Genomic DNA, 19,717 nt, shown 5'->3' on the forward strand with positions numbered 1-19,717 from the left:
CTTTTTTGAAGCAAAGGCCTTCTCAAAAGTATTTATACCAGATTTGGTCCTTGCATCATCAACTGAACAATTACTTATCTGCTGCACTGTAGCAGCTACCGTGCACTTCACACAGACTGACTTTCTGACAGTGACATGTCAAAAAGCTTGTAGTTTTTATTTCTGCATATTTGTGCATCACTTATTTCAACTGTGTTAACATTAGAGGTTTTGTAACTTCAATTTGTAAATAAAACAGGTATTTTTCCCCTTATTTCCCCAAGTAAAACAAAGTGTAGCGTATAATAACTGTTAAGAAGCAGGCCAAATATGAACTTTTATTAAAAAAAAAAAAACAAACAACAAAAAAAAAAAACAATGAAGAAAGCTTTGCAGTACGTGTAGCTCCACAGCAGCTTTGCCGTCACGTTCAGATGCATCATGGGAACTCTGGGAAACAGGAAGCAGTCCATTGTGTGACATCTGTTCAGTTGGTCAGAGCCACCAGAGCCTCCACCACGTTGCCCAAGTGTTCCCTCAGACTGCGCTCTGCTACTGCCCGCGAAATTTCCATCTCTGACATCTGGACAGCACACAGAAGAATACAAACATTACCACGTGGACTAAATGCCGCAGTGGACCAGAACCAGTGTCATTAACATTTCAGAGGAGCAGCAGTAAAATCACGCTGTGATCCTGGATTCATCACAACCTCCATGTGGTTCCTGGCAAGAAAAGTGACTTTTAAAAGATATTAAAAAAATAACTTCTGCAAGAAATACAGCTGCATCAAAGAACCACAGTTAACTGGTTATTCAAGCCGCCAGCAATGTGCACTGAAGGTTACACTGAGGACGTGCATGGACATTTTAAAATCAACTAGCACGTTGCCCGTGGGGATCCATGGCCTCTAGACTGGTTAGTGTTTATAAAAGAGGTGACATTTTTTCAAGGGTGGTATTAAATTGTGCAAAGTTTCTATAATGAGTTGGAAGCGTGAGTGAGTCCAGAATGCTTTTAGAACCTCTAAGGTTCTAACCTCAACAACGTTTAGAAGAACTCAACCCTTTTATTTCCTGTTAATGTATTTAGAAATTGTTAAGGTTCTTGTTATCATATACACACACTACAGTGATTATCATAATAATAATATTTTATCATCACTTGTATTTTGTCATTTGATTTTTAAATGGACGACAATGGAAAGAAGTGTTTTCACTTTCTTGTGTCATCCATGCATTTAATGTATTTATATTATGTACAGATGTGCCATGTGTGGTTTTCGTCCTGGTCGCGGCACACTGGACCAGCTCTACACGCTCCATCGGGTGCTAGAGGGTTCATGGGAGTTCGCCCAACCAGTCCACATGTGTTTTGTGGATCTGGAGAAGGCGTTCGACCGTGTCCCTCGGGGCACCCTGTGGGGGGTGCTCCGGGAGTACGGGGTCCGGGGTCCTTTGCTAAGGGCTCTCCGGTCCCCGTACGACCGTAGCAGGAGCTTGGTTCACATTGCCGGTAATAAGTCAAACCTGTTTCCAGTGCACGTTGGCCTCCGCCAGGGCTGCCCTTTGTCACCAATTCTGTACATTATTTTTATGGACAGAATTTCTAGGCGCAGCCAGGGTGTACAGGGGGTCTGGTTTGGGAACCAAAGAATCTCATCTCTGCTGTTTGCGGACGATGTGGTTCTGTTGGCTTCGTCAAATCAGGACCTTCAGCGTGCACTGGTGCGGTTTGCAGCGGAGTGTGAGGTGTCCGGGATGAAAATCAGCACCTCCAAATCTGAGGCCATGGTTCTCGACCGGAAAAAGGTGCTTTGCCCTCTTCAGGTCGGTGGAGAGTCCTTGCCTCAAGTGGAGGAGTTTAAGTATCTCGGGGTGAAGAGAGAACTGAGTAGGGGGGCAAAGCTCTCGATTTACCGATCAATCTATGTTCCGATCCTCACCTATGGTCATGAGATTTGGCTCATGACCGAAAGAACGAGATTGCGAGTACAAGCGGCCGAGATGAGTTTCCTCCGCAGGGTGGCTGGGCGCTCCCTTAGAGATAGGGTGAGGAGCTCGGTCACTCGGGAGGAGATCGGAGTCGAGCCGCTGCTCCTCCACGTCGAAAGGAGTCAGTTGAGGTGGCTCGGGCATCTTTTCCGGATGCCCCCTGGACGCCTCGCTGGAGAGGTGTTCCGGGCACGTCCCATTGGGAGGAGGCCCCGGGGAAGACCCAGGACACGCTGGAGGGACTACATCTCTCTGCTGGCTTGGGAACGCCTTGGGGTTCCCCCGGAGGAGCTGGGGGAGGTGTGTGTGGATCGGGAGGTCTGGGCGGCTTTGCTTGAGCTGCTGCCCCCACGACCCGACTCCGGATAAAGCGGAAGAAAATGGATGGATGGATGGATGGAGAAGGCATAGTAACATACTATGCCAGTATGCTAGCCATACGAAAGTGAAAATAAGTGCGTCTTAAGTCTGGACTTGAAAGTCTCTATAGAAACTGACTGTTTTATTGATGCAGGGAGATCATTCCACAGAACAGGGGCACGATAAGAGAAAGCTCTGTGACCCACAGACTTTTTATTCACCTGAGGGACACAAAGTAGTCCTGCATACTGAGAATGCACAGCCCGGGCCGGTACATAGGGTTTAATTAGGTCAACTAAGTAGGGAGGTGCCAGTCCATGAACAATTTTATAGGTTAGTAGTTGACTGGACTGCGGTAAACCAGAAAACAGAACATTGCAGTCGTCCAATCTAGAAGAGATAAATGCATGAATTAGGGTCTCAGCATCAGCCATAGACAGAATGGGACGAATCTTCGGTGTATTTCGCAGGTGGAAGAAAGCACTCCTCATAATATCTCTAATGTCTTCAGGACAAAGGACAACGTAGGATCAAAAATTACCCCAAGGTTCCTCACACTGTCAGTGTGATGTATGTCACATGAGCCTAGGTCAAGCGTTAACTGGTCAAATTGATTGCCGATGTCTCACTGGACCAAGAACCATCATTTCAGTCTTATCAGAGTTTAAAAGTAGGAAATTACTAGACATCCAGCTTGGAGTTCTTCTTCCTCCTCCGGCTGCTGCCACACATGCGGCAGGTGTGTGTGTGTGGTGAGTGTGTGTATAAATTCCAGCCCAATCTGGCATCCTGGCAGAGCAGAGCAGCAGTTGCAGTGGCCGGTTCAGCTCCCTGTGCTCACGGACTGAGCGCACAGGAGGTCCTTCCTCCCCACAGCCATCAGACTGTGTTCTGACTGCCTCTGTTCATGGCCAGGTCACTCTTAAAAAGAGGTTTTAAATGTCAGAGGTTTTTTACCTAGCTAAATAAAGGACAATGGTTTGAACCGGCAGTAATGGTTCAAAGTCACATCCACATCAGGAATTTTCCACACTGACAAACCCCTCATCATGGACATGCAGCAGCTGGAGGAGGAAACAAAAGATCCCGAACCCACTGCAGATGAAGAACGTTTTCTAACAAGTGCAACAGCGAACTATCTCTCGGTGTGCCGACTCACTCTCTGTCTTTTATATTAGCACATAGCGCCTCTGCTGGTGGCAACAATTCACTATGCCCTTACCACTTTCAGACATGACAGAATCACCCTTCAAATGGTCGCAACTACAGCAAGGTAAGTTTTTTTTTTTTACGTTTTTTTTTCACAGGTTCCGATAACCTGCGGTCCGATTTTGTGGACCCTAACTCACGCGGGTTAATGGGGCTCACATGTACTTACATTGAACTTACTAAATAAAATCATGCAGGCATGCTTTTAATATAAAGATGATTTACCACCCCCTGCTGGCACTGCATTGTTAGTCCAGAATGTAATTAGCAACATTAGCTAATGTCCGTAGTTTCTCCAAAAATATTAGTCCCATCAACGTTCCATTTTGGCACCGTTCATCCTTGACCCAAAATCCATAAGCATACCAAACAGCAAATGTCAGCTGCCCCATTGTGCACATTCAGAGCTTTTAGTTATTTCTGCATTCTGCTGTAAGCAGGTGCTTTTAATTTTTACACACGCACAAACAGACGGTGGCTGCTGGTTACTGTTTAACCTCTTAAACCAGGGTGCCCAAGTTCAGTCCTCAAGATCTACCTTCCTGACACTCTTAGTTGTCTCCCTGTTCCACTTGGGCACCCCTGTAAACCCTAGAGTCTCCAAATTTGGGGACTTGTCCTGTTTTGGAACATTTGAACACTCATAACTAACCAATGCTGACACCAACATACACTGACACCAACATACACCACAACATCCCCTAGGACCTGTCTTTTAGCAGATCCAAACTTTTGCATTTTTGACCTTGTACAAGCTGAGAAATAAATCATAATGTATGGGTATGTGATTTTGGTGTAATGGGCTCTAGGGCTTAAGGGGTTAAACAAAATAATAAAAAATAGGAAAATACTTACAATTAGTTCTACATCTTCTTTCTTGATGGTAACTTTGGCCAACTCTTTTTCCCTGTAAACAGAGAAAAAAGTACACTCAAACAATATACTCTGGCCGAGTTACACAGCAAAGTTTAGACTGCACCTCCACAGCAATATGGACAAACACACCATTCTACAGTTTTTCGCAACATTTTACATCTCAGTGCACTGCAGTTTTCCTTTCTTGTAGCTGCTGATCTGCTGAGGAGCTCCTCTGACACATGTAACAGCATTACCACAGATCCAGATGTCTCTTAAGTTAACTCTGCTGATACTAAAGCACTTATTGAAAATCATAATGAAATAATAAAATTATGGTAATATGTATTACATTGGAGAATCAGCAAAAAAAACAAAAAACAACAACAACAAAAAAAACGAGTCCATAGAACTTTTGACTGACATCATAAGGGTTAAACATCAAATTCAAGGACATTTGCCACATTGATGTCATCATCAAGCGTCCCAGGCGTTGAAGCACACAATTTTTGTTTAAGCCCTGTTAGTAAGGGTGTAACGATACATGTATCTGTACTGGACGAATTCAGTACAGGACATTCTGTGCAGTACAGGGCTGTGCACGGGTGAGTTCGCGTTGCATGTGTTTACATTCAGTGTTACCAACTTGGCGACTTTCTTGCTAAATCTGGCAACTTTGCAAACCCTCATGACGACTTATTTTCTCAAAAGCGACTAGCAACAAATCTAGCTACTTTTCCTGGTGTTACTGGAGACTTTTCTGATGTTTAGTGACTGAAAGTCTCTGTTGTCACCGAGTGACAGCGGATCTCCCCCTCCTCTGCTGCAGCAGCCTGTAAAGCACTGAGCAAAGGAATATCTACAATCCTCCTCACTCGGACTCGCTCAGCCTACTGACCTCCTTTGCTGTGCTATGATTAAATAGTCCCCAGACTTTGAGAAGCCCTGGCCTTGAGAAGTTAATTTATTTTAATAAGTGATGGCCAATTTTAATGGCAAAATAAATAAACCAAGAATCAAGTTTATTTGTGGTTCTAAATACTTTAAGGTGGTTTTATTCACTTTTTTGCCTCTCAAAACAATGTTTTTGTTTTCAAATCTTTATTTAAAAATATATAGTAACAAACATTAAACAAACAATTAATAGAAAGAGATAGAAAATAAAATAAATTGTACAAAAGTAAAGGGATCCTTTAACATTAATTCTCTTAAAAAAATTCCTTATAGAGTGTGACAGTTCTGGAGAAGTTAATTGTTCTGGCAAAAAAATATGAAGGTTGATGAATAAAATTGAACGGGGCTTCATGCTGGAACCGTTGTGCTGAGCTTTACTTGTGGAAAGGTTTTGTTAAAAGCTGTTTACTAGAAATTTATTTTTTATAATATTTCATACATTTGTTGTTTCTTTGAGAACATTTTAACTTCTCTTACCAGGCAGCATGTTGTGTGGGCCGCTGAAGAGGAGGTACTGCTGGCCCACCACCACCAGAGGGCGCCCTGCTTGGAGTGCGGGCTCCAAGCACGAGAGGGCGCCAGACCCAGAAGAAGTGACAGCTGTCACTCATCCTCTGCACCAGCTGTCACTCGTTATCATCACTACCATAAAAGCCGACTGCAACTCCACCTCCCCGCCAAGAAATCGACTACCAGTACCAAGGTACACTTCTCTGCTGTGATTATTGCGAATAATAATCTGATCTGTTTTGCAGCTGTTTTTCCTGTTGGTATTCCTTATCTGGGATTTTTGGCGTTTGGTGTGACTGCGACGGCTTCGCCTCACACCCCAAAACCGATAAGTGGTTGACCAGGAGCTGCACGAGTGTGTGTGATTTGGAGGTGGAGGTGCTCCCTCCCAACTGTGTTTGGACTGTAAATTACTGAGTGTGCGGACTCACACTCATACATCATCTTTCTGTTTTCTGCCAGCAGTACCAGGGTCGACAGCCGAAGACAGAGGCCACCTGGGGACTCGGGACTTGGCGGCTCCGGTGTTCTTCAGACCGTTGGTGGTGGAGGCCGTGTGGGACGCGGCTTCTCTCTCGTCGGGCGTCTTCTATCTTCGAGCCTGTCCACACGTCACCTGGTGTTTATTGACTGTGAGAATTACGACACATTTAGTTGTGTATTATCACAACATTAAATTGTTACCTTTTGGCTTACTCATTGTCCGTTCATTTGCGCCCCCTGTTGTGGGTCCGTGCTACGACACCTTCCCAACACAGCACTTTGCAAGTACCATATTTTATTTTCCTGTTTGTATAATGTTACAATAAATTGTTGGTTTAAACAAGCAAATTTAAGTTTTGCATTTTGTTCCCATACTGTACCGAACCGTGACCTCAAAACCGAGGTATGTATCGAACCGTGACTTCTGTGTATCGTTACACCCCTACCTGTTAGTGAAACTAAGTCCTAGCTGCCGGTGACCACATTAATATCCTGTTTACTACCCTGTTGTTTTAGTGCTGGCAATTAGTGTTTTGTGTGCTGTTAGTTCTGGCTGGTTGATTCTGCTCTCTCCTTCTCTGTCTGATGTGCTATGGAGCCAGATCCTGTTTACTGGAACCCTGTTCAATGATGCAGCCGAGCTCCGCCCAAAGCTACTTCATCCTTGATGAAGACATTGACAATAACAATGATATATAATTGGACTTTTGATTCATTCCTGTTTTGCATAGTTGACGTTTGATGACTCTTTGTAGCACTTTGTTCATTTGATCTCTAGAATGGCCCAAGCAGTGGGTTACCCCTCTGAGTCTGGTCTGCTTGAGGTTTCTTCCTCAAAAAACACAAAAGGGAGATTTTTTTCTTACCACTGTTGCCTATGTGCTTGCTCAGAGGAGTTTGTAAGGTTAGACCTTACCCTTCTGAAGCGCCTTGAGGCAACTTATTTTGTGATGTGGCGGTATGTAAATAAATAGAATTGAATGATCAGGATACTTTTCAAACCGTCAGTGTTATTACACTTATATACTGTGAAATACAAATATTGATCACTATGGAAAAAAAAAACTGACAAAACCTTTTGCAATATCATCCAGCCCTAACTGAAACAAATGTGTATTATTTCATTTAAGATAAAACTTATGGGGGCCTGGGTGGGAAAATTACATTTAAAAAGCTGAAAACTGGTGTACTGTGAGAGAAGCTGACTGCTGTTATGACACCCCCCACACACCTCGGAGTATATCTATGTTATTCCATGCAGAAATGTTTGTCACCCTTCTAATGCTCGCCATTACAAATATCCAACATAAAAAACAATAATAAATGCTCCTAAATCAAAGATCAGACTGGTGTTTGGAAGGTTTTGGTCTACAGAGTATTGAAATACACTCACCTGGTGGCAAACTCACCCCAAATTCTAACAATGTGCAGATGGCTGTGTGTTGTCATTAAGATCCAATCAGTAAATAGAAGCAGCAACACAACAACTTAGTAAGAACTTTGACTGTGGAACCAACCATTTAAAATACCTATTAACTTTGAAAACTCAGATCCTACCTCTCCTGTTTGGCTTTCTGTTCTCGTGATCTTCTGTCACCAATCACTGACATAGCCTGCAACAGAAAACAAACAAACAAACAAAACCATTTAAAGAAGTTTTTGTGCAAAGTCGGCTTTAATTCATTCCTTAATTTATATAGATGTATATACAGTGAGGCAAATAAGTATTTCATCCACTGTTGATTTTGCAAGTTTTCCCACCTACAAAGAATGGAGAGGTCTGTAGTTTTTATCATAGTTACACTTCAACTGTGGTAGTGTCAATGCATCACAGGTCCGCAGCTGTGATTTTAGTTTAACCACAGCAAAGACACTCACAGAGACACTCAGAGCAGACTGAAAGAAAAGTTTAAAAATGTTTGTAAAACTGCTTTGCTTGTGCGCTGTGAGCAAACCCCCCCCCCCCCCCAACCTGTAGTGCAGACAGAACACAGAGAAAGAGACACAGAAACTTTTATATTCGTATTAAAATTTGAAAAGTTCTGTGGCAAACTGCAACCACATTCGCTTCATGATATTTTCGTGTTGAAAACTAAGCAAGATATATATATATATATATATATATATATATATATATATATATATTTAATATAAATTTTACACAGACTTTTTTTAAACATAAAATATGATTAAAAACACGAGGAGATCTCACATCCCCCTAAGTGGGGAGTGACTATTGACCCAGCAGCTGGGCACCCACAGTCGAAGTCTGGTATTCGCCCGGCTGCTGTCTCTCTGACCGGTGAGAGGGGTTCAGCACTCCCCTCACACCGGGATCACATTGACGAACAGTCTCTGAAAGAAGCTCCTCTCAGCAGAAGTCCATCACTCTTCTGTATTTTGCTCAGACTGAGTATTTCACTTTTTAATTTTCACTTTTTTTGGAGAACACACAACGCTTCACAAACACAGTAACATGCAAAACAACAATCACAACCAAAAAACAAACAGTGACTGCCAGGCTTTATTGTTAAATCTCCGGCTGAAATGCATCTACTGAATCGCAGAGAAAGAGGGATTAAAAAAAAAAAATCACACACGGACCCACTCCACCAACCTTAAAAAACCAACCAATCAACCAGCCAAAATCTTAAAAATGATTAAAATTCTACAAATTGAAAAAAAAAAAAAAAAAAAAAAAAAAATTAGAAAGCCACATCCCATCGCCATTTCTATTCAGCAAAATGTCAAGACTCTGGCCCAACCATGGTTGGGCGAATAGACTATTTGTGCCTTATTCAGCTGACGATCCGGCAAACAGACATTTTGCCACGGCTTTGTGTCCCTGGCCACCGGGCGAATAGACACGGCCACCTAAGTGATACAGGTTGGTCATACCACTGAGCCCCAGTCTAGCTTTGGAGAAGTGGTGGCCCAGAAGATCCTGTCTGATTTTATGTCAAACCGGAAACTCATGGGTGCTCTTGAGCACGTCCCTGAATCCCCAAATTGCTCCCGGTATGCAGTTGAGAACTCTGCATGGCAACATCCTGAAATTGGTGAGGCTGTGTAGCATAACTCGAAAGTGCTTCGAGTGCCCGCATCAGATGGAAAAGTGCTACATAAGTAGCCCATTTACCGCTTTTCTTGCATTTTATTCATATCTTTCCAAAATCGCCCATGCAAACATTGGAAGTGCGCCACCCACTCTCAATATAACAATTCAATAACAATATAACAATTACGACAGATATTATACCACCTCAATCTAAATGTTATTTTAATTCTATGATTATTTGAGGCTCGATGTGTGCTTCTATTTAATCTCTTAATCATAACAATGTCATTGATGTGATTTTATATCTAATGTTCTTACAAGTGTTAAATTTTGTATCACTTTAATGTACTGATGTATGCTTTTATTATACTTTGTATATACCTATTTATACATACAATAAAATGAGTTATGAATATTAACGCAAAACATATTTTTCTCACATCCTACCCCAAAGAGCACTGATTTCAGGGCAGATCCCACTACTGCAAACTGTAACAGCAAGATACATGTGTAGTAACGCCAACGCGAAATGACATTTGGTTTACAGTGATTACAGCAATTGTTAGGCGAGTTTGTTACACACACATGGTTCAGTGCTAACTAACATTAGCCCGCAGCTCTCACCGTTTCTAAGTCCGAACTGGAGATTTCTTTCTCCTCCGCATAATCTGTGACTCGTTCCAAATCGGCAGCCCCGCTATCATGTTTTCGAGGCTTATCTGCAGGCTTTCCAGTGCAGTTTTCGTCTGCTTCCAAGTCCAAATCGACATCTCCCTCTGCCGCCATGTTTACTGGAACGAGAGCGGAAACACTGAGCAGAGTTCACCACAGACCCCGGAGGGAACAGAGTGTGACACAGGAAACGGACAAATGGATGAATAAATTAATGAATAGTTTATAATAAACTCCTTTCTTACGAGCGTAGGCAGACAAACAAGTCAATTAAATTCCATTAGTTTATTTCAAACACAAAGTTAATAGACGTACATAAAAATTAACACTCTCTCTCTCTCTCTCTCTCTCACACACACACACACACACACACACACACACACACACACACACACACACACACACACACACACACACACACACACACATATGTGTGTGTGTGTGTGTGTGTGTGTTCATATATATATGAACAAGAACTAAAAATAAAAACGATAGCAATACTGCAGTGTAAAACGAGCACCACAAGATGTCACTAGCAACTCAATTGGTCAACAATTGTAAAAGGCTAACACCACATTTGTTGACAGAAGAAAGTAAAACTATGTACATCATACATATAAAATCTTATGCCAGAATTTCCAATACTTTCAACAAAAGCATTGTTACTCTTGAACAATTTATTTTTAAGCTATAGCTACACATTCTTTCTCAACAATTCACCAAAAGATGGTACTGACAAATTACAGTTTTTCCAAAATGCTAAAATACATTTCTTGAAACCTCCACGCATTTTCTCAAAAACCTTAAACACAAATCCAAAAATTCAAACTACATTCACAAAGCCCAGACTCCTTTATCAAAATCAAACTATCACCTCAAAATTAGTTATCCTGTGATCAAAACCAAACTGTGTTCAGATTCAAATCAAATCAAATCAGTTTTATTTATATAGCGCCAAATCACAACAAACAGTTGCCCCAAGGCGCCTTATATTGTAAGGCAAGGCCATACAATAATTACAGAAAAACCCCAACGGTCAAAACGACTCCCTGTGAGCAAGCACTTGGCAACAGTGGGAAGGAAAAACTCCCTTTTAACAGGAAGAAACCTCCAGCAGAACCAGGCTCAGGGAGGGGCAGTCTTCTGCTGGGACTGGTTGGGGCTGAGGGAGGGAACCAGGAAAAAGACATGCTGTGGAGGGGAGCAGAGATCAATCACTAATGATTAAATGCAGAGTGGTGCATACAGAGCAAAAAGAGAAAGAAACACTCAGCGCATCATGGGAACCCCCCAGCAGTCTAAGTCTATAGCAGCATAACTAAGGGATGGTTCAAGGTCACCTGATCCAGCCCTAACTATAAGCTTTAGCAAAAAGGAAAGTTTTAAGCCTAATCGTAAAAGTAGAGAGGGTGTCTGTCTCCCTGATCTGAATTGGGAGCTGGTTCCACAGGAGGGGAGCCTGAAAGCTGAAGGCTCTGCCTCCCATTCTACTCTTACAAACCCTAGGAACTACAAGTAAGCCTGCAGTCTGAGAGCGAAGCGCTCTATTGGGGTGATATGGTACTATGAGGCCCCTAAGATAAGATGGGACCTGATTATTCAAAACCTTATAAGTAAGAAGAAGAATTTTAAATTCTATTCTAGAATTAACAGGAAGCCAATGAAGAGAGGCCAATATGGGTGAGATATGCTCTCTCCTTCCAGTCCCTGTCAGTACTCTAGCTGCAGCATTTTGAATTAACTGAAGGCTTTTCAGGGAACTTTTAGGACAACCTGATAATAATGAATTACAATAGTCCAGCCTAGAGGAAATAAATGCATGAATTAGTTTTTCAGCATCACTCTGAGACAAGACCTTTCTAATTTTAGAGATATTGCGCAAATGCAAAAAGCAGTCCTACATATTTGTTTAATATGCACATTGAATGACATATCCTGATCAAAAATGACTCCAAGATTTCTCACAGTATTACTAGAGGTCAGGGTAATGCCATCCAGAGTAAGGATCTGGTTAGACACCATGTTTCTAAGATTTGTGGGGCCAAGTACAATAACTTCAGTTTTATCTGAGTTTAAAAGCAGGAAATTAGAGGTCATCCATGTCTTTATGTCTGTAAGACAATCCTGCAGTTTAGCTAATTGGTGTGTGTCCTCTGGCTTCATGGATAGATAAAGCTGGGTATCATCTGCATAACAATGAAAATTTAAGCAATGCCGTCTAATAATACTGCCTAAGGGAAACGTATAAAGTGAATAAAATTGGTCCTAGCACAGAACCTTGTGGAACTCCATAATTAACCTTAGTCTGTGAAGAAGATTCCCCATTTACATGAACAAATTGTAATCTATTAGATAAATATGATTCAAACCATTGCAGCGCAGTGCCTTTAATACCTATGGCATGCTCTAATCTCTGTAATAAAATTTTATGGTCAACAGTATCAAAAGCAGCACTGAGGTCTAACAGAACAAGCACAGAGATGAGTCCACTGTCTGAGGCCATGAGAAGATCATTTGTAACCTTCACTAATGCTGTTTCTGTACTATGATGAATTCTAAAACCTGACTGAAACTCTTCAAATAGACCATTCCTCTGCAGATGATCAGTTAGCTGTTTTACAACTACCCTTTCAAGAATTTTTGAGAGAAAAGGAAGGTTGGAGATTGGCCTATAATTAGCTAAGATAGCTGGGTCAAGTGATCGTTTTTTAAGTAATGGTTTAATTACTGCCACCTTAAAAGCCTGTGGTACATAGCCAACTAATAAAGATATATTCATCATATTTAAGATCGAAGCATTAATTAATGGTAGGGCTTCCTTGAGCAGCCTGGTAGGAATGGGGTCTAATAGACATGTTGATGGTTTGGAGGAAGTAACTAATGAAAATAACTCAGAACAATCGGAGAGAAAGAGTCTAACCAAATACCGGCATCACTGAAAGCAGCCAAAGATAACGATACGTCTTTGGGATGGTTATGAGTAATTTTTTCTCTAATAGTTAAAATTCTATTAGCAAAGAAAGTCATGAAGTCATTACTAGTTAAAGTTAAAGGAATACTCGGCTCAATAGAGCTCTGACTCTTTGTCAGCCTGGCTACAGTGCTGAAAAGAAACCTGGGGTTGTTCTTATTTTCTTCAATTAGTGATGAGTAGTAAGATGTCCTAGCTTTACGGAGGGCTTTTTTTTATACAGCAACAGACTCTTTTTCCAGGCTAAGTGAAAATCTTCTAAATTAGTGAGACGCCATTTCCTCTCCAATTTACGGGTTATCTGCTTTAAGCTGCGAGTTTGTGAGTTATACCACGGAGTCAGGCACTTCTGATTTAAAGCTCTCTTTTTCAGAGGAGCTACAGCATCCAAAGTTGTCTTCAGTGAGGATGTAAAACTATTGACGAGATACTCTATCTCACTTACAGAGTTTAGGTAGCTACTCTGCACTGTGTTGGTATATGGCATTAGAGAACATAAAGAAGGAATCATATCCTTAAACTTAGTTACAGCGCTTTCTGAAAGACTTCTAGTGTAATGAAACTAAGATCTAAGATATGATTAAAGTGGTGGGTGGACTCATTTACATTTTGAGCAAAGCCAATTGAGTCTAATAATAGATTAAATGCAGTGTTGAGGCTGTCATTCTCAGCATCTGTGCGGATGTTAAAATCGCCCACTATAATTATCTTATCTGAGCTAAGCACTAAGTCAGACAAAAGGTCTGAAAATCCACGGAGAAACTCACAGTAACGACCAGGTGGACGATAGATAATAACAAATAAAACTGGTTTTTGGGACTTCCAATTTGGATGGACAAGACTAAGAGTCAAGCTTTCAAATGAATTAAAGCTCTGTCTGGGTTTTTGGTTAATTAATAAGCTGGAATGGAAGATTGCTGCTAATCCTCCGCCTCGGCCCGTGCTACGAGCATACTGGCAGTTAGTGTGACTCGGGGGTGTTGACTCATTTAAACTAACATATTCATCCTGCTGTAACCATGTTTCTGTAAGGCAGAATAAATCAATATGTTGATCAATTATTATATCATTTACTAACAGGGACTTAGAAGAGAGAGACCTAATGTTTAATAGACCACATTTAACTGTTTTAGTCTGTGGTGCAGTTGAAGGTGCTATATTATTTTTTCTTTTTGAATTTTTATGCTTAAATAGATTTTTGCCGGTTATTGGTGGTCTGGGAGCAGGCACCGTCTCTACGGGGATGGGGTAATGAGGGGATGGCAGGGGGAGAGAAGCTGCAGAGAGGTGTGTAAGACTACAACTCTGCTTCCTGGTCCCAACCCTGGATAGTCACGGTTTGGAGGATTTAAGAAAATTGGCCAGATTTCTAGAACTGAGAGCTGCTCCATCCAAAGTGGGATGGATGCCGTCTCTCCTAACAAGACCAGGTTTTCCCCAGAAGCTTTGCCAATTATCTATGAAGCCCACCTCATTTTTTGGACACCACTCAGACAGCCAGCAATTCAGGGAGAACATGCAGCTAAACATGTCACTCCCGGTCCGATATGTATATGTATGTATGTAACAGCGGTCCATTCCTGTTATGTGCCGACGCGGGTTGAGGAGCGGACCTGCGTCTGACTGAACCCAGCGCTAAATAACCAGAAAGCGGTTCCAAAAACAAAACATTTATTTCCCTTTCTGTGCAATAATTGTGTACAACATAATATATGGTTTGTGTGGCGGAGTGAAGGACGGCGCGCTCTCCAGCGCCCAAAGGGATCGAAGCCCGGCGCTTCTGGACTCAAATTCACTGCCAAACACCCCCCAGGTGGACACGACAAACTGACTCTGTGAAGGATAGAAGAGGTGAGGTAAGTCAACAGCTACAATACCCTTCAAAGGCACACACTATCAGCAACACATTCAGGTCTGAATTTAAGCTTTATGTAAATGAGCAGCTTCTCACAACAGGTGGAGGATCATCAGTCCGCACGCCACGGCCGTGAGAAGCGAGCTGCACAATTCTCATCAATGTTCAAATATACTACATAACAAAATACCAAATTACTATTAACACTTATTCAGACAATCAATCACCTCTGATGTGTGCTGACAGCATGTGTCCCTCACCCGTCCTCCTTCACAGGCACCATGTGTCAAATCCAGGTGCGGTCCTCAGCGTCTCACAATCGAACGTCACAAGGTCGAGTTCCCGGCAATTCTGCTTGAATCACTCATGGCTTAAATGCAGAATGCCATCTCATTATCTGCCCCAGCTGAAAGTCCTTAAGTCTGCACGTGAGCATCATCCACAGGTGCTGCGAGTCATTAGACCTGCACATGAACATCCTCCACAAGTGCAGTTAATAATGTTGATGAGGGTGAAGCATTCTTCTGCCAGCACCTTCTCCACAGACAAAAACCAGTTTGCATACCACCTGGAGAGCAAAGAAAAGAAAACAACACAAAAACATCCAGCCAAACCCCCCAACACACAACACATTCCCATCCCATTCCCAAAATAAGCATCTATCTCACAGGTGTCAAACTGATTCCAGAAAGGACCAAAGGGGTGCAGGTTTTTAGAAATAGAGAAATGCTGGTGCAACACAGAAGTCGGTGCAAAACACAATAAAGACACTAACATTTCGATGTAAAGATTATGTCTTCATCACAGTCCGGACTTGGAAACTTTTTGCACAGACGTCTGTGCTGCACCAGCAATTCTCCTTTTCTACAAATCTGTCCTGACCTGGTTGCTCTGGATTTTTGTTGCTTGGCAGAATCGCTGAGAACCTTTCCCTCTTTTGCTTAGAGTGCAGATTTACTTTGTAACCACCAACTCCAGCAGGTGATTTCACTGATTAACATCACTTTGAGCAGATGGGATGAGTTCATCAATGAAATCACCTGGTGGAGATGGAATCAGTTTGACACCTCTGATCTATCTACTGCAGCCAGATAAAGTGTGGGCATCACCATGGTCTTCTCCAGCTACTCGGTTCTGCAAGACTCAGGCAGTTACGTGCAGGATCATGCACAGCTAATGTGTTACATGGCCAAAATATTGAAGCATACCCTCCCTAACAATGCAAGTGATATGCCTCGTCTTAGTCTCTCTAAGTAACCGCTTGTTTGATACAAAGTCATTCCATCGGTACTGAAGAATCCTCTGAAGAGACCTAGTATCAACGACATCCAGTTGTTGCCTGAGGTCACTTTACAGCAGAGCTTTCAAACTAATTCCAGAAAGGGCCAAGAGTGTGCAGGTTTTCTGTGTTACCACCGACTCCACCAGGTGATTTCACTGATTAAGTGATTCCATCTGCTCACAGTGATGTTAATCAGTGAAATCACCTGGTGGAGTGGGAGGTTCACAGAAAACCTGCACCCTCTTGGCCCTTTCTGGAATTCCTTTGAGTCCTCTGCTTTACAGTAACTAGATTATGTTAATTTTTAACTTTCCAGTTTAAAAACATGCTTCTATTTGTAACCATTATAAGAGGTTTACATTGTATTAATAGTACACATAGTACAGTCGCCGACTGCTTGAGTTTTTCAGGCTTTTCATGGGCTGGAGTCTTTTCACACCGCCGTCCATAATCAGATTAGGAAAAGAGAAACCTGCCTTCAACCCTGAGCAGGTCTAAAATCACATCACTGCTCTTTGGCTTTTTGCCTTCATCTTTCAGGAGATGTGCAGCAGCGAGCGGCTGGAGGAATGGCACCGGGGCCGATGAGACGCCGCTGTCTTCATACCTCACGTCACACGTCGGGACGTGATGCCAGGAAAGTGCTTTCAGGAGCAGGTGAGACTCATGTGGCAGCTATGGTGAAATTTCAAAATGATCACAAAAGAGATATCTCTCAGTGTGAGCCACAATCAAGAATGACATCATGGGATAAGATAAACATTTACAATAGACAACTCTGTGTGTGGTGTGTTAAAAAATTCAGACTTCAACTTTCAAAATGTGAAGGTATCTTGTTGAAAAAGAAACTCCTGCTCACTGTTTTATTCTGTAAAATAAGGACATATTTTTGTTTAGATTTGCCCAGTAAATCCCACTTGGTTGCTGACTGGATGATTAAAATTTTTTCTTAAATAAAGGTTGGATTTGTGCCACCTGTTATTGCACAGGCCTGTTGAAACCGTACAGTGAATGCTTTCACTGAAGCATTGATTTGCTTCCTCTAATTTGCTTTTGTTGTTCTTTTTGGCACATTGTCCTCGCTCACAAGGCTGCAGTAATTATCTATCAATGATGAGCCCACAGGAATGCTGGGCCACGTCTTTATGGTCTGCTGAAACAAGCACATGGGCTAAGTAATTACTTTCTAAAGCAGTGTTAATGTTGTAGGGAGTTATTTCTTTTTAGTGCAGCCGATAAGCAAAATTATTGTGCATTTTGTGACTAAAGCATGAAATTTGGCACACATATTCTAAATTAACTAATACTTATTTTGAGATGTGGAGGTATCCTGGACCTGACCTCTCATGACCTACAGGGGTCAATGAAGAATTACACAGGGGTCAAAATGGGGTCAAAATGTTCCAATCAATCATATTATTTGTCTGATCATAATGATTACAAAAAGGTATACTTTAGACTATTCTTGACTAAATGTTGTGGAGTTACAGGGTAAAAATGGCAAAAACGATGACAAAGGTCAACTTCAGTTTGTACATTGGTCAAAAGATAAAGATGTTCCAATTTTGGCAATAAAGTGATGCAAATTATTGGTTGAGCTAATAGAATTGATAAATGAAATAGTTTTGTCTGTGTTGAATGTTTGGTTTCCAAAGTAAAGGTCAAACAAGGTTGATGTCCATTGGATTCTATGACATATGTTACACTGTAATATGATAACTAAGGATGAAAGATGGTGCAAAGTATTCCTTTTTAAAATCTTATTAACTCAACCAATAATTTGCATCACTTTATTGCCAAAATTGGAACAACTTTATTTTTTGACCCCTGTCCAAACTGAAATTGACCTTTGTCATCGTTTTTGCCATTTTTACCTTGTAACTCCACAACATTTAGTCAAGAATAGTCTAAACTATACCTTTTTGTAATCATTATGATATGACAAATAATATGATATACCTCTCAATATGATTAGAACATTTTAAAATTTTGACCCCTGTGTAATTCTTTATTGACCCCTGTAGGTCATGAGAGGTCAGCTCCAGGATACCGCCACATCTGAAAATAAATATTAGTTAATTTAGAATATGTGTGCCAAATTTGGTGCTTTAGTCACAAAATGAACAATTGTTGTGGAAATTTTAGCTACTTTGCACCACTATTTTGTTTTGAACTAAATGAAAAAGGAGACTAATTGCATAACAGGTTTGTTTGTGGTGCTGCATGTTAGTTGTCTGTGTGTGCAGTCAGCGAAGCTGCTTATCTGCTTGCAGATTGACCAGCGTCTCGTCTCTGTGAGGCCAAGCGGAGCGTGAACTAAGCTCCACACTTTACTCTTATTTAACCTCATGTCTGTTATCCAGTTCCTGGAAAATGAATGTGGAATTTAAAGCACTTTTGCACATGCAGTGATTTTCCACTTTTAATAAAAACTCACAAATGTGACATGCAGTGTAATGTAATGCATCGTTTCTGTCCTGACCTGTATCTTGACTCTGTAAAGTAATTATGTCACATTATTTTTGCCTGACACAGTTTTATCTACACGTTCTCAGTCCCAATTCCTCATATTTTGCGCTTGGTCAGTGCTCCTTTCTGCCGTGATTTGATGAATTATGTTGAATCATTTAGTGACAGGCAGATGCATTTTGTTTTGTTTTGCTTTTTTTGACAGCAGCGTCCTTTCTCTCTGTCAGCGCACAGAACTTCCTGCTTCACTTCATCAGGGAACATTCTTCTATGTTTTGGTTATGGTACCTGACTCATCACATATCAGTCAAAATGAGCCGTTTCCATCAAAATGTGATGATTGAGAGTGGGTTGGTCTTCTCATTAAACCATTACTGCCTAAAATGGGTCATTTTGTAAATTTGTTAAATTCTACTGCCCAGTGCTTTAATAATAAAAGCTCATAGTTGTAGAAACTAAATTGTGATATTAGTGATATGTTTAAAGTGGTGGGGGGTCTGGAGGGGCTTCGACCCCCAGAAGCTGCTGAAGGTGCCTTGACACTTGCAGGACCTTGAGCCGCACACTTGCACGCATGTCGTCTTTGACGATCACACCCGCTGTGTTCCCAGCTGGACGCGGCACTTTGTTCCACCGGATGCCACGCGTTGTGCGCTGGTTGCTGCGTATATAAAGTAATTACTTCACAGCGGATTAATCATTTCCTCTCCGAGTTGGCTGTTGAAAACACCTCTAATTGCTTCCGGAATCACAGAGGGCTGTTCCAGCTGCAGCTTTTCTCTCTCTCTCTCATGCTTAATGAGGTGGAGAAAGCATTTGGAACAGTCTATAAAGGTAGTTATTTGGCATGTTTATATTGTAATAGCTTGGTAAAACAGTTGCATGTTCATTCCTTCTTGCGTGCAGCTGTGAAAGTATGTTTATGAAAGATTTTACATATTGTTCTAATCGTTCAGATGAGCTGCGCTGTGATGCATTGTGCTGACGCAATCACTCGCACTCACACAGTTTTTTAATTGTTTGCATAATGTTCATGTAATTAATGCGTGATGGAGATTTTAAAATT

General features: G+C 41.6%; 1 protein-coding gene across 1 annotated transcript; it reads right to left on the minus strand.

Moving 5' to 3' along the window:
- Positions 1 to 343: 343 nt before the first annotated feature.
- Positions 344 to 10,223, minus strand: hypk (huntingtin interacting protein K). The gene is made up of 4 exons (XM_034162140.1): positions 10,027 to 10,223; positions 7,902 to 7,957; positions 4,398 to 4,449; positions 344 to 562 (listed from the first exon to the last, which is right to left on the minus strand). Exons 1-4 carry the CDS (start codon positions 10,186 to 10,188, stop codon positions 467 to 469), a joined length of 366 nt encoding a protein of 121 aa, XP_034018031.1. The 5' UTR covers positions 10,189 to 10,223; the 3' UTR covers positions 344 to 466.
- Positions 10,224 to 19,717: the final 9,494 nt, after the last annotated feature.

Source organism: Thalassophryne amazonica, chromosome 2, assembly GCF_902500255.1.
Source record: "Thalassophryne amazonica chromosome 2, fThaAma1.1, whole genome shotgun sequence".
Taxonomy (NCBI): domain Eukaryota; kingdom Metazoa; phylum Chordata; class Actinopteri; order Batrachoidiformes; family Batrachoididae; genus Thalassophryne; species Thalassophryne amazonica.

What these genes read in the sequence shown, in the direction of transcription:
- hypk (XM_034162140.1), bottom strand. Translation starts at nt 10,188, where the DNA reads ATGGCGGCAGAGGGAGATGTCGATTTGGACTTGGAAGCAGACGAAAAC. An exon ending in CCAGTTCGGACTTAGAAACG is followed by an intron (nt 7,958 to 10,026) that starts GTGAGAGCTGCG and finishes TTTCTGTTGCAG; the next exon opens with GCTATGTCAGTGATTGGTGA. An exon ending in AAGAAGATGTAGAACTAATT is followed by an intron (nt 563 to 4,397) that starts GTAAGTATTTTC and finishes TGTGCTGTCCAG; the next exon opens with ATGTCAGAGATGGAAATTTC.